The 25,350-nt window shown below is 46.0% G+C and overlaps 1 protein-coding gene across 2 annotated transcripts in view; it reads left to right on the top strand.

Annotated features, from left to right (window-relative positions):
* Positions 1–3,955: 3,955 nt before the first annotated feature.
* The window catches only part of MERTK (MER proto-oncogene, tyrosine kinase), a 129,535-nt gene continuing 108,140 nt past the window's right edge, over positions 3,956–25,350 (top strand). The window contains exon 1 of one of the 2 annotated variants that reach the window (XM_010386349.2): positions 3,956–4,143. In XM_010386349.2, the coding sequence (XP_010384651.2) occupies positions 4,083–4,143 (61 nt within the window). In that variant the 5' untranslated portion in view covers positions 3,956–4,082. Of the gene's footprint in view, positions 4,144–4,440; positions 4,485–25,350 lie in introns of those variants that run through there. The other variant, XM_030921723.1, reaches the window with a different exon arrangement.

The raw sequence follows: 25,350 nt of genomic DNA, 5'->3' as shown, positions 1-25,350 counted from the left end.
ATCATTTATAAGGTACTGAAACTACCAAAAGTTATGGCAGGGATAGTGTAAAGGGAGTGACCGTGATGCAGGAACTACATCTTCAGGGAATTAGGAGAGACTCGGGCATCTCTACATGGCTGCAGCAAGCAGGGCTGGTCTAGTCTGATGACATCAGAGTCAAAGCCAGAGACTTTAGAGAGTAGGCACAGATAATGGTCTTAAGACAGCAAAGAGAATCTCACATCCAGACCCAGGGACAGGGAGGTGAGTGTTGGAAGCATGGTTCACCGAAGGAAAACCAGGGTGCTATTACTAGAGTATTCTGGTATGGATGCTAAGTGCTGGGTGAGTGAGTGCCAAAGTGATCCGAAGTGCCAAAGTGGTCTGAAGTTTGTTTTTTTTTTTTTTTTTGAGACAGTCTTTCTCTCTGTTGCCCAGGCTGGAGCGCAGTGGCACCATCTTAGTTCACTGCAACCTCTGCCTCCCAGGTTCTAATAATTCTCCTGCCTCAGCTGTGATTACAGGCATGTGCCACCACACCCAGCTAACTTTTGTATTTTTAGTAGAGACAGTGTTTCACCATGTTGACCATGCTGGTCTCGAACTCCTGACCTCAAGTAATCTGCCCACCTCAGCCTCCCAAAGTGTTGAGATTACAGGTGTCAGCCACTGTACCCAGCTGATCGGATAGAAGCTTTCTGAGGGAGGTGAACTGGGGGGTTTACGTGGTAGACTAGAGGAAGGAGGGGGAAATAAGTTACAGGTATAGCTGTAGACAGAGCTGAAAGGGGTAGGGGACAGAGGTAAGAGGACAAAGAGAAGCAAGGTGTGGGTTTAGAAATAGGGTCATTGAGGACTACATCTTCACACATTTCATTTGTGTGTGGCCTAGCACGCCCCTATGGGACCTTCAATTGGAAGTCTCAAGTCCTGTCACTGATATGTTGAACATGTTTGACACATAGATTGTGACCACAATGCCACTTTACCTTGGCTACAGCTCTTTCACACTTGAATCAGTGGGGGCAATCTTCCCTAGCCCTTAGATGAACACTGCTGCAGGCCTTTAACATTCTCTCTTTTTCCTAGGTATTAAACAGTAGGGGCTCCTACTTGTGACACAGAGTCTTAGCTGACACAGGAGACACAGGGGGCATTGGAGAATGGGTTCCAGGTAAGTGTCTTCTTGTTGAAGTTATACAACAGTAATATGGGGTCCGGGTTGTTTTTTGTTTGTTTTTCTGTTGCTCATATTTCCCTACACATAGTCTGATCACTTGAATAATTAGAACATTAAATTGCAGTATCATTTGGATGCACAGCAAGTACAAAATTAACATTGTAGAGCAGACATCCCACAGTTTAGCTAAGTTTTGGCATTTGTGGATTTTTAAAAGTGTAACTGCAACCTCTTTGACACTTCTTCAAGAGGTTGGGCTTGAACCTCTATGGCTGCTCCCCATGAGGGTGGGTTGTGACTGCTTCCATCAAGAGAGTAGGGTGGAGTTATGTGACCTCCGAGGCTAAGACATAAAAGGCCATGAAGCTTCCTCTTTGTTTACTGGAATGCTTGCTCTTGGAGCCCTGAGCTGCCATGCAAGACTCCCAGCTACACCAAGGCGACCATGGAGAAGCCTCCTTTAGTGCTCCAGTTAGTCTGCAGCCCTAGTGCCCAAGTCATCCTAGTGTAGATGGCAGCTATGTGAGTGAATGAGCCTTGAGATCGGGGTTAGCCAACTTTTTATCTAAAGGGCCATACTGCACAGCTTTGTGGGCCACATAATCTCTGTCACAATTACCAACATGAATGACTGTGTTCCGATAACATTTATTTGCAAAAAGAAGCCATAGGCCCGCAGGCTATAATTTGTTTTACATGATTCTAATCCCCACTATTTGAGCCTAAGGTCCCAGGCAGATATGGAGGAGCAAAGATAAGCTATTTCCCCTGTGCTCTGTCCAAACCTCCGATCCACAGAATCCAGGAATCTAATAAAATGGCTGACATTTTACACCCACTATGTTTCGGGTGGTATGTCAAACACCGGTAGATAGCTGAAGAATATTGTACAAGGCAGGCCTCAACAAGAAAGTGAGATTTGAGCTGACTTGGAGGAGAGTCAACTGGGAAGCTGTGTGTCTGGGGGAAGAGCATTTCAAGCAGAGGGAACAGCCAGTGCAAAACCTTTCGGCGGAGGAGTGCTTGGTATATGTGAGCAATAGCAAGGAAATTGCAGGAGAACAGCTCTGCTGAGGTGCCCCTGGCAATCTTGCACATTCTAGAGGCCATGTAGGCAAGGTATGACCATGGTCTGAGCCAAGTCTTGCGGGACTGCCTTGCGATTTCCCGTAAAGCAGGGATAGGTAAGCCTGGTGAGGAGCCACTGGGAGGCAGTTTCCTATCCCTACCTTGGGGGAGACTGCTGCAAGGCCATTTCTCTTCCTTCTCCAATGTTTCAGTTGACTGCAGCACTTTCCATATCCCTCCCTCCACCTCCCAGCCCCCTTCCCTCCAAGCATACAGCAGCAGGCTCCTGCGAAGTCTATAAAACTGCTTGGTGTAGTTTAGACTTGGCTTCTCAGCGGCAGGGCTCATGTTGTCTTTTTTTTTTTTTTTTTTTTTTTTTTGTAAATCATGTAGACCCATAGGATAACAATCGCCCTTCCAGTTTGGTGTTATCCTGTGGGCCTAAGGATGCATGGAGCTGGCACCACACTGATTTTGCTTTTGCTGTCGCTGTAAATAATAACCTGTCTAAATCCATCTGGGCTGCTTGTCTCCTTCCCGCAGCCAAATCTACGGGAAGTGTCCAGCCAGTGTAGGGGTCAAGGGACTGCTTGACAAGAGACCAAAGTAAATGGAAGAGGCATAAGGAGGTGAGGCCAAAGAGGAAAGTGGACCAGGTCACACAGAACCAGATCACTGCAGAACCATGGCTTATGCAGAGAGACAGCAGGAACCACTGGTTTGAGGAGATTTGAGCAGAGGGACATGATTTGGCTCATGTTACGTTGTTAAAGGGAACACATTAAAATACATTCATTCTAAAAGTGTTACCTTTAAGAAACTATGTATATAAATTAAGTTACTGTTGCCATTATTTGTATAAGTAGTTAAATTTCTCTTACCGATTCACTCTCTGCTACTGCCTCTCGGACCCTGCACACCTTGTGGCGGTCCATGAGAGTAACGTGCTGTGGTTTCCCCTCTCCCAACTCCTGCTCTGCACTTTGTCATTCACTTTCATCTCCCTCCTTGAGTGTCACCTCTCTCTGGCTTGTCAAGGAGCCACGGCAAAGCGTCCTTCCCCAGGAACCCCTCCCCCAGGGGCGGTGAGCTCCTCGACGCCAGGGCCGTGTAGCGCACCTCGGGCCAGGTACCCAGGAGGTGCTAGGCGGCGAGCGGAATGGATGTGGAGGAGCGCTCGGCAGGGAGCGCTGCCGCCGTGGCCTTGGCCTCTGGGAGCGGCGCTGCCAGGGTTTTCTGTGTCAGCCAAGTCTGGAATGCGGGGGCGCCTCTGGACCCTTCTCTTGGGTCCGGGGGCTGCCTAGGGCATCCTCCACTCCTCTCCCACCTTCTGTCCTTCCCTATCTCCCACCCACAGGTGTAGGGCTCCGGACCCGCGCAGCGGCCAGAGCCGTCTCCTCTGGACCTCCAGCCCGCCCCTCCCCTTCACTTCTCTCTCCAGCTCGGTCCCGGTCTCTCAGCCCCCTCCCCTTCCTCTCTTCCCAGCTCCCTGCCGTGCGCCCCACGGTGGCCTTCGGCCCGCCTCTCCTCTCCAACCCCCTCCCTTTCCCCTTTTCTCCCCTCCTCCCCCTCGTCCTCCTGCCCCCTCCCACCCCAACCTGCTGGGCCCGCCGGGACTCGCTCCCCTGCCCGCCCCTCTCCTCCAGCCCTGGTCGGCCTTGGCTCGGCCCCCAGCCCGCCCCTTCCAGCCCTCGGCACCACCCGCCGGCCGCTGGGCTCCGCCACTCTGCACTCGCTGCCGGGGCCGCCTGGACAGGGAGCTTCGCTGGCGCGCTTAGCCGGCGACAGGGCAGGTTCGGGACGTCCATCTGTCCGTCCGTCCGGAGAGAAATTACAGATCCGCAGCCCCGGGATGGGGCCGGCCCCGCTGCCGCTGCTGCTGGGCCTCTTCCTCCCCGCGCTCTGCAGTAGAGGTGAGTGCGTCCGGCTGGGGGCCAGGCGAGGGGGTGGGGGCTCCCAGGAGGAGGCAGAGGGCTCAGGGGAGTGAGCGCGTCCACAGGGGCGCTCCTGGCTGCTGGACAAGTTCGCAAACACCCTCCAGCCACTGCGGTGCCAGAGAAGGGGGCGCAGGCGAACCTTCCGTCCACCGACCGCGGCCCCTCAAGCGTCCCGAGGGCACCCAGCCCGGCTTGTGGGTGCGCGTCGTGGTGAAGCCGGGTGGGGGTCGGCGCTGCAGCCTTCCCTCTTCACCGCGGAGGAGGAAATCGAGCTCCGCTGGGCGCGCTGCAAGTCTCGAAGTTCCTACGAGTGGAACGTAGGTAGCAGGTCTGGTCTGGAATGCGACGAGAACTTTCCACTAAACAGAGTTGCATGGTGGGGCCCCGCTCTGGCGGGAGTTCCGGGGGCCACAGATCCGGTCTCCCGAGGGACCGGCGTGGGGCGAACGAACGGGCTGCGGGAGCCGGAGCTGCATTCGGGGAGCCGCGATAGACTGAGGCCGAGAGTCCGGCCAGGGAGGGACGGCAGTCCTGGCTGCTCCCACTGGGCCCTTACGGACATTATTAGCATCCCTTTGTAGGGGCATCCAGAGAGTGTGGGGACCTGGAAAAGGGGAGCATTCTTTTCACTCCTGTTGTGGCAGAACAGAATTTACGGTGCTCGACAGCGTTTACGTTTATCTGGACGCAGCCAAGTGTTGTTACAGGCTTTTTTTTTTTTTTTTTTGAGACCCAGTCTCGCTCTGTCGCCAGGCTGGAGTGCAGTGGCGCGATCTCGGCTCACTGCAGTCTCCGCCTCCCGGGTTCAAGCGATTCTCCTACCTCAGCCTCCCGAATAGCTGGGACTATGGACGCGCGCTACCACGCCCGGCTAATTTTTGTATTTTTAGTAGAGACGGGGTTTCACCATGTTGGCCAGGATGGTCTCGATCTCTTGACCGCGTGATCTGCCTGCGTCGGCCTCCCAAAGTTCTGGGATTACAGTCCTGAGCCACCGCGCCCGGCATGTTCCAGGTATTTTAATACAAGATGCTGGGTTGATAAGTGGAGGCAAGGAAGGCCGGTTTCATTCTGCATGAACAGCTTATTTGGGGAGTGAGTGATGAACAGATTTCAAGTTTGATCGCTGATGCACTTCTTGAGGAAACTGGAATAAACTTTTTTTTTTTTTTTTTTGAGGCGGAGTCTTGCTCTGTTGCCCAGGCTGGAGTGCAGTGGCCGTATCTCAGCTCACTGCAAGCTCCGCCTCCCGGGTTCCCGCCATTCTCCTGCCTCAGCCTCCCGAGTAGCTGGGACTACAGGCGCCCGCCACCTCGCCTGGCTAGTTTTTTTTTTTTTTTGTATTTTGTAGTAGAGACGGGGTTTCACCGTGTTAGCCAGGATGGTCTCGATCTCCTGACCTCGTGATCCACCCGTCTTGGCCTCCCAAAGTGCTGGGATTACAGGCTTGAGCCACCGCGCCCCGCCGAAGCTGGAATAAACTTATCAGGCTTTACCTGAAAGAGAAAGAAAGGGGGAAAATGCTAAATAAACACATTCCAAGTATTTTCTCTTAGCTAAAAGGTTTCTATTTCCATTCAGAATGCAGATTTTATCTCTTTTGGTCGTGAATGCACTTGACTAGCCTTCACCTATTATAATCAAAGATTTTTTTTAGGAATACCTGGAAAGCTCACTTTATAGTCAAGTAAGTTACTTAAAAGTTTTTCCTTTGAGATTTTCCTTTGAAAGCTCATTTACTCAAATGAAAAATTCTTAAACAATGCACCCCTTTTTCCACGTTAAATTACATAAGCAATTTATAATTTGGGGCAACATAGCAATTTGAAACAAACTTTAAGAGCGAAAAACCAGGCAAAGAACGAAAGCAGTTCTGTTCTCCACTGCTCGCCCCCCCCCCCGCCCCCACTAAACCTTCAAAAATTCCTCAGCATTTCTGCCAGACCCATTTTTCATAATCTGCTGCAAATCTGTTGTATGTTGCTACTAGTGAGGGCTGGCCGTGAATAGTCTTGGAGGTAGTGAATGTGGTGAGAACTATGGAGAAAGTAATGGGAACCATAGTTTTGTGTTAAGTACTTAAAGATTGGAGTTCTTTTGTTTTTCTAAATTTTTAACAGGCTGTAATAAAAAATGTTTGTAGCCAACAATCAACTTTAATCAGACAATCATAAAAAGGCCTTTTAAAATCCACCCAGCTGGAAGAATGAAAAGTTTCACCAATTGTTCTTGCACTTTTTGCTTTTTGTTTTGAACTTTACTTGTGAGATGTCTGACAGTTTTACGTCTCACCTTATGAAAAGCTTAAAGAATGGGATTCTCACTGGCAGAATTACAGCACAAAGGAGTGCTGTATGAAGAAATTAAAAATGGAAATTGGGCTCTTCATCTAATTTTAAGATTTTCGTATTACACATTGTGGGTCTGAGTGTTTTGCTGACCACACAGGAGAGAGATAGAGAGAGATAATGAGAATGTGTGTGTAGATTCTACACTGTAGAAGTATAGAGGAATGGATAAATAAAATTTAAGCATCATTTTAAGCCAGGAATTACCCTCTCACCCCCAACACACATACACACCACACATCTCACAAAGACACGCACACACAGAACTGGAACTGCTAAACCAGGAGCATTTCAAGACTTTCCAGTCTTTCCTTTCTGCTCAGTCTCAGATGGGGGTGCCATTGAGCAGCAAAATGAGGCAAGCGGTGGCTCTCTGAAGGGCCAAGGAGAGGATGGAGTAAGATAAATATAGATGTGGATAAAAATGAACACATTATGAGAACTTAGCTCATGATGAGGCTATGTGTGCAGCTAAACTCAACCCTTAGAGTAAATTAGGCTTTTGAGATTCTTTAATGTTAGTATTTCTCTTCCAAACTGATATTGTAACATGTATTCCAGTATATTGTAAACATCTTCCCAGAGGGAACTTTTAAGTTGTTCTGTTGCTCGTGGGCTTTATTACAAAGGCTTCAAATGCTTTTTGAAAGTACATGGTGCATATTTTAAAAATGAATACTTTTTAGAAAATTATTCTGACCCATTAAAGTGCTAAGTGGAATGCTTTTCTTTTCTTTTCTTTCTTTTTTTGGCAGGGTCTCATTCTGCCACCCAGTCTAGAGTGCAGCGGCATGATCATGGCTCACTATAACCTCAACCTCCTGGGCTCAAGTGATCCTCCCACCTCAGTCTCCCAAGTAGCTATGACCACAGGCACATATCACCATGCCTGGCTAATTTTTTACTTTTTGTAGAGACAGGGTCTCACTATGTTGCCCAGGCTGGTCTTGAACTCCTGGGCTCAAGCGATCTTCCCACCTTAGCCTCTCAACATGTGGGGATTATAGACATGAGCCACCATGCACAGCTGAATACAATTTTTAAAAAATTAACAATAATTTTGTTTGTTTGTTTTTGAAACAAGAGTTTCGGTCTTGCTGTCCAGGCTAGAGTGCAATGGCGCAATCTCGGCTCACCGCAACTTCCCGCCTCCCGGGTTCAAGCAATTCTCCTGCCTCAGCCTCCCGAGTGGCTGGGATTACAGGCATGCGCCACCATGCCCGGCTAATTTTGCATTTTTAGTAGAGATGGGGTTTCTCCATGTTGGTCAGGCAATAGATTTCTCTTTTTTGTGGGGGGGATGGAGTCTCACTGTGTTGCCCAGGCTGGAGTGCAGTGGCTTGATGTTGGCTCACTGCAACCTCTGTCTCCTCGGTTCAAGTGATTCTCCTGCCTCAGCCTCCTGAGTAGCTGAGATTACAGGCGCACACCACCACGTCTGGCTAATTTTTGTATTTTTAGTAGAGATGGGGTTTCACCATGTTGGTCAGGCTGGTCTCAAACTCCTGACCTCAGGTGATCTGCCTACCTTGGCCTCCCAAAGTGCTGAGATTACAGGCATGAGCCACTGCACCCGGCCTTACCTTTTTCTTTGCTCGTTTTCCTCCACTGTCCCCCCCACTACAAGGTAAGCTCCTGGTGGCAGGGCTGCTGTCTTGTTCACTGCTAACACTGTATGGAGCTCATAGGGTGATCAGTGAGTATCAGAGCACAGCATGAAAGAACCAAGCCCCTGCATGTCTTGCCAGGTGCTCCTCACCCTTCTCTTTTCCTACTGGCTTTTCCAGAGACAGAATTGCTGGAGCTCCCGTGCCCTCACATTCGGGGCTTGGTTAATAGAAAACAATCTTTTATTTTGCTGTGATGCCAACGTGATTTCATTACTGGAGGAGCTAGTCAATTAAAACAAGAGAGATTTTTGGATTGTGTTAACCCCAAACATATTTTATATTGTCCTAACTTTTCCAACTAGAAAAAAAAAATGTCAGAAGGTAATTTTTTATGTTAAACACAGTTCTAACAACTCCTTGCTCAGGGGCAGGTAGTCCTTGATGCCTTGACTTTGGCCCTTGTCATTAGTTTAATCTTAACCCAAAGCATATGGCTTTGAATTGGTATGTGTCTCAGCAGGAGGTTAATTATTATAAAAACTGAAAGGGGGCTCACACTATGTGAAGCACACTATGCCTCTGGGGACTGGAATGAAAGTGTTAACCGGGACTGGGCTCTGGGGCTTTGGGGGTGGTGGTTAACTTTCAGGACCTCTCTTCCTTTTTGGGGTACAGTGGGAGGCTCTATTGCATAGAATAGTTAGGAGGACAAAATGAGCTAATGGCAGGTGATACGTGCTTAAAATATATTTGCCATTATTACTAATGGCTCTCCTCCATTCTTCTAAACTCAAGTTTGGGGGAAATGTTTTTCCTAGACAAAAGGTGTTGGGAGGAGGGTTCTTTTCTTACTGAAGTGTTTCCTGAATGGTCCACCCTCCATTGTTCAGAATGCTTTGGTGAAGGGGCCCTGGGGTGTCGCCCTAGAGTGCCCAAGTCCTTTGCTGCAGCTCTTTAGGGTTTTGTTCCCTAGTAGTTTGAGCAAAACCCACCCAGGACCAAGCAGTTCTCCAGAGAAGCAGGGCCCGCCCTGACTGCCACTCCCCTCCTACCCCTGCCCCCATACCTTCCCTTATGAGTTCAGACTTTACATAGTACAGGAATAGCTTCCTGTCATGTGCCTCTCAGGAAGGTATAAAAATGAAGTCCAGTTCCTGTTCAACTTTTCCCACATAACTCTTTTCCAAAGTGGGTGTGGTTTCTTTCTTTTTTTTTTTTTTTTTGGTATTTGTTTCGTTTTAGGGTTTTTGAGTGTGAACATCCAGAAAATTCTTTTGTTTTGTTTTGTTTTGTTTTGTTTTTTGAGATAGAGTCTTGCTCTGTCACACAGGCTGGAGTGCAGGTGGCGCAATCTCGGCTCACTGCATCCTCCACCTCCTGAGTTCAAGCAGTTCTCTGCCTCAGCCTCCTGAGTAGCTGGGATTACAGGCGCCCACCACCACACCTTGCTAATTTTTTATTTTTAGTAGAGACGGGGTTTCACTATGTTGGGCAGGCTGGTCTTGAACTTCTGACCTTGTGATCCACCCGCCTCAGCCTCTCAAAGTGCTGGGATTACAGGCATGAGCCACCGCGCCCAGCTCAGAAAATTCTTTTCCTTCTTGCCACATCAAACTAGGTGTTCCCAATGAGGTCGGTTGGCTGCAACATAGAGAAAATGAGGCTTTGGTTCGTAGAGTAGATTCCATGTACAGGTGTGAGTATGTGTGCGCAGGGTGGTCTTGTAGGAAATGGAAAGGGCCGTGAGCCCCAGGTGCACTCCTGGCTCCTGGTGCTTCCTGCTTGATGGCATGGGTGAGCCAGCCCTCAGGTGCCCTGGAGGGAACCCTGATTACTCTCCCTCTGGCACTCTGGGCATTGGCTAACCCTTGACCAGAGTTAAACCAATTCCCTCTCTTTTCATCCTGTGTCTCCAACTCCTGCCTCCAGCTGAAGTGCTAAAAATGCAGCCTGGCAGGGGCAGAGAATTCCATTAGGATCAGCAGGCCCCTTTTGGAGAACAAGGATACTAATAATACCTGCCATCCTGGCACTTCCTCCCTCCTAGGCCTTAGTTTTCTCTGTCTGAACCATGGCTATTGAACTGGGTGAAAGATTCTTAACCACAGGAAGGGAGGGCCTAGATCTTCCCTAGTTTTGTGAGACTCTGCGGCTGGACAACCCTCCCTTCGTGGGAGCTGCCACATTTTCACTCTCGGGGCCATTGTCAGGCAGCAGGATCTGGGGACATGGCCTGCATGTGAAACCCTGGGCTGCTATGGCCAAGTCACCTCCTCAGGTCCTGGTGTTTCAGAGTGATAAAGGAAGAAAGGGTGATTGTATCTTGAACATTTCATTGAGAAACCTACACTCAGTTTTTTTTTTTTTTTTTTTTTTGACATGGAGGCTCACTCTGTCACCCAGACTGGAGTGCAGTGGCGCAATCTCAGCTCACTGCAGCCTCCACTCCTGGGTTCAAGCGATTCTCATGCCTCAGCCTCCCAAGTAGCTGGGATTACAGGCACCCATTACCACGGCCGGCTAATTTTCATATATTTTGGTGGAGACAACGTTTCATGATGTTGGCTTGGTTGGTCTCGAACTCCTGACCTCAGATGATTGGCCCGCCTTGGCCTCCCAAAGTTCTGGGATTATAGGCGTGAGCCAATGTGCCCAGCCAGAAACCTACACTCAATTCTAAAGCATTTTATTTCGTCCTTCTTGCCCAGATCTTCAACTATCAGTGCTTCTTTCACTCAATGGTAAATGTATTTTCCATGCATCTTGGAGGTGGCAGGGAGAAGGGGCAGAGGGAGTGAGAGAGAACAGATGTTGGCTTTATGTTTGGAACAAAATTACACCAAAAGCTAGGAACATTTATATTTGTGCTTAGAGAAGGCCCATTTCTTTTCAGAAGCTCAATGCCTGGATTTTTGTGCCAGCATATTTTCCACTTGTATGTTTCTCCTTGTACTCTGTGCCTTCCATGTATTTCTGTCGGTTCCTTCAAAACAAGATCCAATCCTCACAGGGTTAGTGCTCTGCTCTAGGTCACTCTGGGGGGGGGGGTCCATCCTCCGGATTTAGATCTCAGGTTGGCACTTATGCAAATGCTTTCTGACAGATCCCTTTTTTTGTGTAATCTGCTTTTTCCTTGAGGCTCTAGATATCTCAGCATTCAGGGACAGTAAACATCTTAGAACTTGCCTTAGCTGTGGTCTTGCCTCTCATTAGATACACAAAGGAAAGCCTTGTTTATTTTGGAGAAGGAATTGTTTTGTTATTTTAAGCCTTAGGGCCTTGTTGTTAGAGCTACCAATAGTAGATTGGCTTCATTCTGGTTTTGAAAATGATCACTTTCACAAGTAAGAAGGGGCTGTCTTAGTGGAGAATATTAGAACAGAGACTCAAACTTAACTGAACGTTGTTTTGTTGTTTTCTGTCACTGCCCTGCTGAGGGAATTCTCAGTGAGGTGATAAATATTCATGGACTCCCCAAGTGTTGTGTGTGCCTGGAGGCCAGTTTTTCACTTGTTCCAATTAATGGCAGGCTGCCTCCACACAGGAAGTGAAACCAGCCTTTAAGCCTTTTTGCAATTCTGGCACATGATTTGAAGATTTGGTGATGAAAACAATGTTCTTTGAAAGTTTTGGAGCAAAGAAAAAAAAAGCAGCTTTTTAGATTCACTCTTAGTTTAAAAAATAACCACTTTGGGAGTTGAAAGATGTAAGTTCTCATCCCAGCTTTGATAGGAACCTACAGGGACAGCTGGGGTATAGTGTCTCCTCCTTCTAAAACTCCACATCCTCACTTGTCAAATGGGAAAGCAGATAGATGATTCTGGGCCCCTTTGGGGCCGAACACTGATTCCATCTAAAGGGGAGAGGGTGGGAAGGGATATTTTCTCCCATGCAGTTTGGGACACAGGGTCTCAGCCTGAGTTTGACCCTCCGCCCTGTGCCTGACTCTGGGTGTGAACATTCTTAGGCATCAGCCTAGAAATGGAGATGTTGGCTGTGTGAAGAGTTTCATTAAAAATGAGTGACGCAGCCGGGCGCGGTGGCTCATGCCTGTAATCCCAGCACTTTCGGAGGTGGGTGGATCACCTGAGGTCAGGAGTTTGAGACCAGCCTGACCAACATGGTAAAACCCTGTCTCTGCTAAATAACAAAAAATTAGCCAGGCATGGTGGCACATGCCTGTAATCCCAGCAGCTTGGTGGGCTGAGGCAGGAGAATCACTTGAACCCAGGAGGCGGAGGTTGCCGTGAGCCAAGATTGTGCCACTGCACTCCAGCCTGGGCAACAACCGCAAAACTCTGTATCAAAAGAAAAAAAAAAAAAAAAGAGTGATGCTAGTGGGTTCTTTGCCGTTGACAGCTGCCATTCCCTGCCACCTGGGCTGTCTGTTCCTCCAGGAAGTACCCTCTCCAACTCTATCTGGGGCAGTAGAATAGTCTGGAAACATGGAGGAATATTTCAGAGAATATTGGATCTCCCCAAACGCATATGACCTCTTCCTGCTAAATCTTCTGGAAAATGGGCTCTTGGGTTCTGAGAGACAGAGGGATGGACTAAGCTTTTACTGGGTTGGATGGAGTGGGGCATATCCTCCCAAGGGGGAGCAGCAGAATATTCAGGATCAGAGAGAATGATGTCATTTTTAAAAGTTTATTCATTCAATATTATGATGTCATTTTATATTTGGAAATTTAAAAAATATTTTCTGATATAAACTGTAGAATGCAACGCTCTTAAATATTCTGGCTGGGAAGATAAGGATAAAGACCATGATTCATGACAGGGGTTCTCAACAAGAAGTATGCTTCAGAACCACCTAGGAAGCGTTTCCACAGTGTAGAAGCTCAGGTTTCCAGGACCTGTGAACTCAATCTTTGGGACTGTGGCCCTGCCTTGTGTATGTCCAAGCCATTCCGTGCCACTTCTTTCATTACACTCCACTGATGCAGTACGTCTGATGCCTGATTCTTGGGGAGTGGTAGGGAGCCTTTCCCTATTACCCCATCCCAGGAGGGGTATGTATCAGAACCTGGCCATTGAGGGTAGGAATAAGCTAATTATGCTTATCGAAGGAAGGCAGCAAGTCCTGGACAAAGTGAGAATGTTGAGCTGGATGATTCATTAAGCTAAGTGCCCTTAGGATTTTAGGACCTGTTGGTGGAAGGAGATACAGCTAATCAGGTGGGCCAACCAGTAAATAGTAAGGCCTCTCCCTTTTTACCATTACGTTTTTTCCTCTCACCTACTCTTTATACTCACATCTTATTATAAAATATTTAGAATACACAAAAGGATATAACAGGTAATAAAACTCACCTGTGTACTCACTACTTGGCATTAGAAGTCACACATCAGCACTACAGTGGAAGTCCCCGGTCGTTCCTCTCTCCAGTGTCATCCCCTCACTCCCACCCAGAGAAAACCATTATCCCACATCGGGTGTTTCAATTCCCATGCATCTCTTTATCCTTCGACCATGATTGACATGATTATGTTGGTAACACTCTATAGTGTTGTTTTGCACCATATCAGTTGGGGTTTACATTTGATTGCATATAATATAAAATCTTACTTCAGTGGTGTAACCAAAAGGGGAGTATTTTTCTCATACAACAAGCAGTCTGACGGCAACCAGGTTGGGATTAGACAGTGGCTCCATGATAAAGTCAATGACCTGGCTCCTTGCTCTGACATCTGTAGTGTATGCTTTTAGAACACATTGTTCCTTAAATGGCTGCTGTGCTTCTGGGCATTTCATTTGCATTCCAGGCAGAAAAAAGCAAAAGGGCAAAGGACAAAAAGTCTCATACCAACTGAGTCTGTCCTTTTTATCAAGTAGGTGACTGGAACATCCCAACAGCAAAAAACAAGCCATCCGATTAAAAAATGAACAAGTGATCTAAACATATTTCTCAAAAGAAGACATACAAATGGCTAACAGATAAATAAATGAAAAAATGCTTCACATCATTAATCATCAGGGAAATGCAAACCAAAATTACAACCGGATTTCATCTCATTGCATTTAGGATGGCTATGTCAAAAAGGCAAAAAATAACAAATGCTGGCAAAGGTGCAGAGAAAAGGGAACTCATACACTGCTGGTGGGGATTTAAACTAGCACAACCACTATTGTGGCAGGCCAGGTCTCACTAACGCAGGCCTCTGTAACAACTGTTCCAGCACTGAGTGGTTAAGTTCAATATTAAAAGTTAATAGAGCCGGTGCCCTCATACAAAGGCTGGAATGTAATAAAAGCCCACCAGAAGTTTTGCCCAGGCCTTTCCTAGGCTTTGAATCATGACAAGATAATGAAGGAATTCTTTAAGGCCCCATTTAGGATTCAACAAGTTTTATTGGGGATCTGAAGAAACTCCCCAGACCTCCACAAACAAGTTTATTGGGGGTCTGAAGGAACTCCTCAAACCTCCATGATTTAGCAGGAGACAAGATAATAAGGGTAATCACCCCAGCACCTGGATTTACTTAGATTAAGTACATTTACTGAGGCTCCAGAAGAAGGTCCTCAGCACTCAGATCTTAGTTATAGATTAGAAGAAGTTAATCACTTATGTCTTTAAATGAATGCACACTTACATGTAGACATATAGCTTAGAAGGTATATAAGCCCTGGAAAACTTTATAATTTTGAGTTGGTCTAGGGATATTTTCCAGGCCTTCTCACTGTACCCAGTTACAGAAATAAACTCCCTTCTTTCCCAGTCCATCTGCATCTCGTTATTGGGCCGTGAGAATAAGCAGCCCAACCCTCAGTTTGGTCCAGGAACGCTATGGAGGATGGTATGGAGGTTCCTCAAAAAATTGCAGATAGAACTACCATATAGATTCTGCAATTGCACTTTACTGGTCATTTATCTGAAAGAAAGGAAATCAGTATGTCAAAGAGACTTCTGCACCCTCATGTTTATTGCAGTACTATTCATAATAGCCAAGCTAAGGAATCAGTCTAGGTATCCATCCATGGATGAATGGATAAAGAAAATGTGATATAAGCCTTGGCAACATGGCAAGACCTACTCTCTACCAGAAATAAAAAAAATGGCTGGACATGGTGGCGCTTGCTTATAGTCATAGCTGCTCAGCAGGCTGAGGTGGGAAGACTCTTTGAGCCCAGGAGTTTGAGACTGCAGTGAGCTATGATTGCCTTACTGCACTCCAGCCTGAGCAACAGAGTGAGACCCTGTCTCTTAAAAAAACAAAAAACAAAAAACAGAAAGCTATATATATGTGTGTGTGTATACACACACACACACACACACACACACACACACACACACACACAATGGAATACTATTAAGTATTTAGCCATAAAATAAATCCTGTCCTTGGTGGCAACATGGATGGAACTAGAAGACATTAGATTAATTAAAACAAGCCAGAAACAAAGTTAAACACCACATGTCCTCACTCATAGGTGGAAGCTAAACAAAACAGTTGATTTTTGTAGAAGGAAAAAGTAGAACAAAGGATACTAGAGCCTAGAAAATGTAGGAGGAAGGGGAGGATAGGAATAGATTCGTTAAAGAATTCAAAATTACAGCAAGATAGGAGGGATAAGGTTAGTGTTCTGTAGCACTGTAGGATTACTATAGATAACAATAATATATAGATTTTGTTTGTTTGTTTGTTTTTGAGAAGGAGTATTGCTCTGTTGCCCAGGCTGGAGTGCAATGGTGCCATCTTAATGGCGCCATCTCCACTCCCTGCAACCTCCACTTCCTGTGTTCAAGCGATTCTCCTGCCTCACCCTCCCAGGTAGCTGGGATTACAGGCACCTGCCACTGTGTCCAGCTAATTTTTGTATTTTTAGTAGAGAAGGAGTTTCACCATGTTGGTCAGGCTGGTTTTGAACTCCTGACCTCAGGTGATTCACCTGCCTTAGCCTCCCAAATAGTGCTGCGATTACAGGTGTGAGCCATTGCGCCCAGCCAACAATAGTGTATAGTTTCGAATAGCTAGAAGGAGGATATTGAATATTCCCGAAACAAAGAAATGATAGACGTTTGAGATGATGGATATGCTAATTACTCTGATCCGATCACTATATATGTGTCACAACATCACTGTGTGCTCCATAGATATATACAGTCATGTGGATTAAAGCAGGTTTTTAAAAATTATTTACTTATTTATTTATTTATTTTTGAGATGGAGTCTCGCTCTGTCACCCAGGCTGGAGTGCAGTGGTGCCATCTCAGCTCACTGCAAGCTCCGCCCCCCCCGGGTTCACGGCATTCTCCTGCCTCAGCCTCCTGCGTGGCTGGGACTGCAGGTGCCCGTCACTACCCGTGACTAATTTTTTTTGTATTTTTTTTTTTTTTTAGTACAGACGGGATTTCACTGTGTTAGCCAGGATGGTCTCGATCTCCTGACCTCATGATCTGCCCACCTCGGCCTCCCAAAGTGCTGGGATTACAGGCGTGAGCCACCGTGCCTGGCCGATTAAAGCAGTTTTTTAAAAAGGTGGTAACTTGGTGTGAGGCCCCATGCTGTGGATTTCTGCTAACTTTTCCCTGGTTACTCCAAGCTGCCAGGAAGAGTGGCGAATGAAGTGTGCTAGCTGGGAAGTTGCCACCCTGAATGAGATTGGGTCCCCTTTGTGGAAACAAGGGGAAATGGGTGCTGAGAAGGACACTAGCAGCAGCTTACCTCATAAATGTTATAAAATTTCATATAGTGTGCTTTCTTCTTCAGCTTGCTTTTTTTTTTTCTTTTTTTTGAGATGGAGTCTCGCTCTGTTGCCAGGCTGGAGTGCAGTGGCACGATCTTGGCTCACTGCAACCTCCACCTCCCAGGTTCAAGCGATTCTCCTGCCTCAGCCTCCTGAGTAGCTGGGACTACAGGCATGCACCACCACACCCAGCTAATTTTTGTGTTTTTAGTAGAGACAGGGTTTCACTATGTTGGCCAGGATGGTCTTGATTTCTTGACCTCGTGATCCGCCCACCTCAGCCACGCCCGGCCTCGCTTTTTCACTCTTTGTGAAGTTTGCTAAATTCATCTGACTTGAAAAGTGTAGCCCTTGTTCATTTATCTTCATAGACAAATATGTGAATATACCATAGTTTTATTTATCCAATCTCCTCCTTTTGTTTTTTTGTTTTCTTTATTTTTTTTAAACAGAGTCTTGCTCTGTTGCCCAGGCTGGTGTGCAGTGGTGCTGTCTCAGCTCACTGCAACCTCTGCCTCCTGGGTTCAAGTGATTCTCCTGACTCAGCCTCCTGAGTAGCTGGGATTACAGGTGTGCACCACCATGCCTGGCTAATTTTCGTATTTTAGTAAAGATGGAATTTCACCATGTTGCCAGGCTGGTCTTGAACTCCTGACCTCCAGTGATCTGCCCGTCTTAGCCTCCCAAGTGCTGGGATTACAGGCATGAGCCACTGTACCCAGCCTTTTTTTTTTTTTTTTTTTTTTAATTTTTTGAGTTGGCTCCCGCCCAGGCTGAAACACAGTGGTGCCATCATAGCTCACTGGAGCCTAAACTCCTGGGCTCAAGTGATCCTCCCGCCTCAGCCTCTTGAGTAGCTAGGACTACAGGTGCATGCCACCACACCCAATTGTTTTTTAACTTTTTTGTAGAGATGAGGTTTTGCCATGTTGTCCAGGCTGGTCTCTAACTCCTGGGGACGAGTGATCCTCCTGCCTTGGCCTGCCAAAGTGTTGGGATTACAGACATGAGCCACTGCGCCTGGCTTCCAGTCGCCTTATTTATTTATTTATGACGCTGTCACCCAGGCTGGAGTGCAGTGGCGCGATCTCAGCTCACGGCAACCTCCACCTCCTGGCTTCAAGTGATTCTCCTGCCTCAACCTCCCAAGTAGCTGGGATTACAGGTGCCCACTACCATGCCCAGCTAATTTTTTTGTTTGTTTGTTTGTTTTAGTAGAGATGGGGTTTCACCATGCCGGCCAGGCTGATCTCAAATTCCTGACTTCATGATTTGCCCACCTCAGCATCCCAAAGTGCTGGGATTACAGGCGTGAGCCACCACGCCCAGCCCCAGTTGCCTCTTGATGGGCATTTAGGTTTTCCTGAATTTTTCTGTTACAAACAACGTTGCCATGAACATTATTCTTTTCTATTGTGAGGTTTCCTTTGCCATAATTAAATGTGCAGATTTTAAATGTGGAGTCTGATGAGTTTTGATAAATATATGTATCAAAACCCCTACCCAAGTTGAGAGCCGTTAACCTTCTTACATGTCTCCCTGTGGACATATGTGAATCTCTAGGAGTGGAAATACTGAGTTGTAGGTTATATGCAATTTCGGCCTCATTATATATTGCCAGTCCTGCACATCTTATAGGCAGGTTATTGCCATGGGAGATCTGGACTAAGATATTTCTTCCCAAGAATACTCTAAACAGATTTGAGAATACTCCTCAGGGCAGGTTGCAACTAGATTGTGAAGTGATTGATGCCACTGGCCCCTTCCCCACTCAGGCTTACCATTCAGTGCCCCATCCTCACCCTTGGCTCTCACACACTGGAGTCTTCCCTCGGTTCAACCCTCAGAACCACCTGCAACCCAGGGCTCAGTACCTGGAGCTTGTATGTGGACTGCAAGGTTAGGGTAGGGGGAGGCTGTGAGAAGCCCTCTTCATTCCTTCCTAGCCATGCAGAGCTGGGCAAGTCACTTAGCACCTGTGAACCTCAGGGTCCTCACCCATGAACTGGGGACAATTCCAGTGATACATCCTTCACAGGATTAGAGAAGATTGTCTAGGTAAAAGGGCTGGTGACAGGTGAAAAGGTTTCTATGTGGGTTGATACAGGTACTGGGTCCTTTGCTTTTTACCCAGAAGAAGATATTGAACATAGATTTGTAACATTGCTTAAAGGACCTCTATGCCAGGAATCAAAGACAAAAGCCGAATACATACTTTGAAATTATACTACAATCTGTATGTCAATTTGGGGAGAATTGATGTTTTTTCTAGGTTGAGATTTCCAATCTATGAACACAGTATATCTCTCCATTTATTTATATCTTCTTGTATTTCTTTATTCAGTGTTTTGTTGTTTTTAGCAGATGAGTTCTATATGTGCTTTGTTAGATTTATACCTAAGTATTTCACCATTTGGAGTGATTGTAAATGGTATTGTATTTTTAATTTCAGTGTCTATATGTTTATTGCTTAATATGTAGGAATACATTAATTTGTATCTTGCAACCTTGATGAAATAACTTATTTGTTCCAAGGATACTTTTTTATAGATTCCTTGGAATTTTCTTTTTTTTTCTTTTTTTATTGTTGAGATGGAGTCTCTGTCACCCAGGTTGGAGTACAGTGGCGCAATCTCAGCTCACTGCAACCTCCACCTCCAGGGCTCAAGCAATTCTCGTGCCTCCCGAGTAGCTGGGATTACAGGCATATGCCACCACCATGCCTGGCTAATTTTTTTGCATTTTTGATACAGACGGGGTTTTGCCATGTTGGCCAGGCTGGTCTTGCACTCCTGACTTCAGGTGATCCACCCACCTCAGCCTCCCAGAGTGCTAGGATTACAGCATGAGCCACCGTGCCTAGCCTTCCTTGGAATTTTCTTTGAAGATAATCATATCTGCAAATAGCAATCCTTTTATTTTCTTCTTTTCTGATCTTTTATTTCTGATGTGTTTTATTTCTTTTACTTGCTTTATTGCATTGGCTACAACTTTCAGCACAGTGTTGAATAAGAATGGGGAAAGCAGATATCCTTGCCTTGTTCCCATTTTTTTTTTTTTTTTTAGATCTTTATTAAGTTGAGGATATGCCCCTCTTTTCTTTCTTTTTTCTTTTTTTTTTGAGATGAAGTCTCCTCTGTCACCCAGGCTGGAGTGCAGTGGCACAATCTTGGCTCACTGCAACCTCCGCCTCCCAGGTTCAAGCGATTCTCCTGTCTCAGCCCCCGAGTAGCCAGGACTACAGGCACGCACCACCATGCTCGGCTAATTTTTTTATTTTTGTTTGCTTGTTTGTTTGAGACGGAGTCTTGCTCTGTGGCCCAGGCTAGAGTGCAGTGGCACAATCTCGGCTCACTGCAAGCTCTGCCTCCCAGGTTCACGCCATTCTCCTGCCTCAGTCTCCTGAGTAGCTGGGACTACAGGCATGAGCCACTGCACCCAGCCTAATTTTTGTATTTTAAATAGAGATGGGGTTTCACCATTTTGGCCACACTGGTCTTGAACTCCTGACCTCAGGTGATCCACCTGCCTCGGCCTCCCAAAGTGCTGGGATTACAGGCATGAGCCACCATGCCTGGCTTCTTCCTAATTTTCTTAGAGGGTTTTTTTTCCCCCATGAACGAATATTGAATTTTGTTAAATGATCAATATGATCATGTGATTTTTATTTTTTTAGCCTGTTAGTATGCTGGATGACATTGACTGATTTTCTTTCTTTTTTTTTTTTTGAGATAGAGTCTTGCTGTGTTGTCCAGGCTGGAGTGCAGTGGCACGATCTTAGCTCAAGCTCTGCCTCCCAGGTTCACGCCATTCTCCTGCCTCAGCCTCCCGAGTAGCTGGGACTACAGGTGCCCACCACCATGCCTGGCTAATTTTTTTTTTTTGTATTTTTAGTAGAGACAGGGTTTCACCGTGTTAGCCAGGGTGGTCTTGATTTCCTGACCTCGTGATCCGCCTTCCTCGCCCTCCCAAAGTGCTGGGATTACAGGCTTGAGCCACCGCGCCTGGCTGACATTGACTGATTTTCAAATATTGATCTGACTTTCTATCCATGGCATAAATTCCACTTGATTGTGGTATATAATTATTTTTATATATTGGTGAATTCTATTTGTTGATATTTTGTTAAAATTTTTTTGTGTTTATGTTCATGAAGAATGTTGATCTGTTTTTTTCTGTATTGTTTTTGTCTGGTTTTGGTATCAGAGCAATACTAGCTTCATAAAATATATTGGAAAGTGCTACCGTCTCTTCTCATTTCTGAAGATTATGTAGAATTGGTGTTAATTCTGCTTTAAGCATTTGGCATAATTCTCCAATGAAACCATCTGGGCCTGGAGATTTGTTTTTCGGTAGTTTTAAAAATTATGAATTCAGTTTCCTTAATAGTTATGGCCCTGTTCAAATTATCTGTTTCATGTGGAGTACGTTGTGATAGTTTATGTTTTTTGAAGATTTAATTCACTTCCTCTGTGCTACCAAATTCGTGTGTGGTTATTTGTAGTATTCACTTATTATCCTTTTGATGTCTACAGAGTCTATAGTGATTTCCCCTGTTTTATTCCTGTTATTAGCAATTTGTCTTCTCATTTTTTTCTTTGTTGGTCTTGCTAGAGGTTTGTTAATTTTATTGTTCTTTTCAAATAATTTGTTGTTTCATTGGTTCTGTATTGCTTTTTTTCATTTTCTTTTTTTTATCTATTATTTTCTTCTCTCTGCTTGTTTTGGGTTTATTTTGCTCTTTCCCTGTGTTCTAAACTTAAATGATGGATTTTTTTTTTTTTTTTTTTTTTTTTTTTTGAGGCGGAGTCTCGCTCCGTCGCCCGGGCTGGAGTGCAGTGGCCAGATCTCAGCTCACCGCAAGCTCCGCCTTCCGGATTTACGCCATTCTCCTGCCTCAGCCTCCCGGGTAGCTGGGACTACAGGCGCCCGCCACCTCGCCCGGCTAGTTTTTGCGTTTTTTTTTTTACTAGAGACGAGGTTTCACCGTGTCAGCCAGGATGGTATGATGGATTTTTAATACTATAAATTTCCCCAACACTGCTTTAGCTGTATCTCACAAATTTTGGCATGTTGTGTTTTTATTTTCATTTAGTTCAATGTATTTAAAAATTTTCTTTTCTTGACACTTTTTCTTTTTTTTTTGAGACAGAGTTTTGCTCTGTGCCCCAGGCTGGAGTGCAGTGGTGCGATCTCGGCTCACTGCAAGCTCCGCACCCACCGCCCCCCCCGCCACCCCCGGCCGGATTCACGCCATTCTCCTGCCTCAGCCTCCCGAGTAGCTGGGACTACAGGCGCCCACCACCACGCCCAGCTAATTTTCTTGTATTTTTAGTACAGACGGGGTTTCACCGTGTTAGCCAGGATGGTCTCGATCTCCTGACCTCGTGATCCACCCGCCTCGGCGTCCCAAAGTGCTGGGATTACAGGTTTGAGTCACGGGCGCCCGGCGGACACGTTTTCTTTGACCCATGGACTACTTTAGAAGTTTAGTTTCCACCGGACATGGTGGCTCACGCCTGTAATCCCAGCACTTTGGAAGGCTGAGGCGGATGGATCACCTGAGGTCAGGAGTTCGAGACCAGCCTGACCAACATGGTGAAATCCCATCTCTACTAAATACAAAAAATTAGCTAGGCTTGGTGGTACATGCCTGTAATCCCAGCTACTTGGAAGGCTGAGGCAGGAGAATCACTTGAACCTGGGAGGCGGAGGTTGTAGTAAGCTGAGATTGCACTATTGCATTCTAGCCTGGGCAACAAGAGCAAAAACTCCATCTCAAAAAAATAATAATGATAATGAATAGTTTAGTTTGCAAGTATTGAGAATTTCTATTGTGTTTCTGTTATTAATATCTGGTTATTTCCATTATAATTAAAGAACACAAACTATATGATTTCAGTTATTTTTAATTTGTTGGGATTTGCTTTATAAGGATATCATTGATCTTCGAAAGCATGTGTATTCTATTACTGGGAAAAGTGTTCTATAAATATAGATTATAGATTTTTCTTTTCTTTATTTTTTTGAAACAGGGTCTCGTTCTGTCACCCAGGCTGGAGTGCAGTGACACTCTGATGGCTCACTGCAGCCTTGACCTCACAGGCTCAAGCGATCCTCCCACTTCAGGCTCCTTAGTAGCTGGTACTACAGCCATGTGCCACTACACCTGGCTAATTTTTATACTTTTTGTTAGAGACAGGGTTTTCCCATGTTGCCCAGGCTGGTCTCAAATTCCTGGGCTCAGGTGATCTGCCTGCCTCAGCCTCTCAAAGTGCTAGGATTACAGGCGTGAGCCACCGTGCCCGGCCCTTCAAGTTCTCTTTTGGCCTTGCTTTCTATCTCCTCTCCTTTCAGGATTTCAGTGATATGGATTTTAGATATTTAATCGTAGTCCCAGAGACTGTATTCATTTTTTTCAGTCTCTTCTCATTTTTGGTCAAATTGAATACTTTTCTATTGCTTTGATTTTAGTATACCAATTCTTTCTTTTGTTCCCCTTTCATTTTACTGGTCAACATGGTGAAACCCTGTCTCTACTAAAAATACAAAAATTAGCTGGGTGCGGTGGTGGGCACCTATAGTCCCAGCTACTCAGGAGGCTGAGGCAGGAGAATCGCTTGAACCTGGGAGGTAGAGGTTGCAGTGAGCCAAGATCACACCACTGCACTCCAGCCTGGTGACAGAGTGAGACTCTGTCTAAAAAAAAAAAAAAAGAAAAAATTAGCTAAAAGATACATAACAGTATAATTTACCATCTTAACCGTTTCTCAGTGTATAACTCAGTGGAATTAAATATATTCATAATATTTCACCCTGTAAAACTGAAACTCTGTAACCATTAAACACTAACTCCCCATTTCCTCTCCCCTTATTCCTTGGCAGTCACCATCCTTGTTCTGTTCTATGTGATTTTGACTACTCTAAGTCAGAGTTTTGAAAAATACTTTTTTAACATCTAGTGTTTTGGGATGTACTTAGTGGGAAGAATAGGGAAAAGTACATCAAGTCTGTTTTGGGAGGACTTGAACAAACTATTCTTGCTAATGGGTCTGGTCTCCCAGAGATAGTCACATTTTAAAAGAAAATGGTTTTTTCCTTAAGGATCGGCGTTTTAGTAATAGGAATTCAGGTACTGGTAGGCTGGAGTATATGTTTTGGGAGTGGCATGATGGAAAAGTTAAATGTGAACTGAGCATCTCCTCTGGGTCTTGTGAAAGCCACAGTTGGGCCTCGGGCAGTATCAACCCCAGACCCCCAGAGGGGAAAGCTGCTTTGAGACCGTGGCCAGAAAGTGTTGCCTCAGAGCCTTTCTGCGACACTTGGCATGCTGCCACTGGAGAAAGCAGAGGGAAACCCTTGGTTAAGTAAACATGATATTGTATACAGTATTCATATTTCATTGCAAGAGTTGAATGGTCTGAGTCAGCATAATCAGTTCCATATGTTTGGCATTGATGGTCCAGGCATGACTAGTTGCGCCTTTGATACAAAGCAGATCAGATGTTTCATGTTAGGAAAATAATAGCTACCATTTATTGCATGTCTGTGGATGCCAGACACTGTGCATTGTTTCACGTGCAACATTCCACTCTTGGAGAGAAAACAGGTACTGAAGCAGATAATTCAGGTACTGGTGAGCTGCAGGGTACGTTTTGGGAGTGGCATGATGGAGAACTTAAACTTGGGGACTCAGCATCTCTTCTGGGTCTTGTGAAAGCCACAGCTGAGTCCTGGGGAGAATAAACCCCAGAGCCCCAAAGACTGGAGGGAAACTGTCTCATTTTACAGAATGAGGAGAGTGAGTTTTGGATGGACAGGTGACTTGCACAAGGTCACCCGGCCTTCACGTGACTGAGCTGGGGCTATGCCTTGTCCCTCTGACTTCAGGGTTCTTGTTCTCACCCTACCCGTCCTGCAGCCTCTTCATCTCCTAAAGCACATGCAGTCAGACCTGGGCCCTCTGCATGAGGATTTGTGAGCTCCATCCAGGTTACTCAGTGCCCCCCATCCCTGGCCCTCTGCAGCCCCCTAGCCCCACCGTAGAGTGATGTGTGCCACTGAATCTATTCCCTAAAACAGGGGTCTGACCCTGGCTGCACGTTAGAATCATAACAGGAGATTTTTTAAAAAGTCCCAGTGCCCAAGCTGCACCCTGAACCAATACCTTCAAGCCCTGGGTGGGACATGGGCATCAAAAGCTTAAAAACATTTCCTGGAAGATTCTGATGTTATGCTGGGTTTGAGAGCATAGTGGGAGAGTTGGAAGCAGATAGTGAAAAGTCATGGTCAGATTCTGGAAGGCTCTTTTCTGGTTGCATTGGTACCACCCTTGGTAGGGACATGGGCATTGCAGTCTGTTTGGGAAGCTTCTTTTGCAAAGCACCACCAAGAAAAAGGCAAATGCCTCAGTGAAAAAGTGGGGGACAGGCTGAAGGGGATCATGAGAGTGTACCTAAAACCCTTTGGGGCCCTTGGCTCTTGCCCTGCTAATGTGTGTGCTCAAGGCCAAGCAGAGAGGTACCTCTGCTCA

This window comes from Rhinopithecus roxellana, chromosome 17, assembly GCF_007565055.1.
Source record: "Rhinopithecus roxellana isolate Shanxi Qingling chromosome 17, ASM756505v1, whole genome shotgun sequence".
Taxonomy (NCBI): Eukaryota; Metazoa; Chordata; class Mammalia; order Primates; family Cercopithecidae; genus Rhinopithecus; species Rhinopithecus roxellana.
The sequence above is the reverse complement of the archived record's forward strand: the minus strand, read 5'-3'. Positions and strand labels throughout refer to the sequence as shown.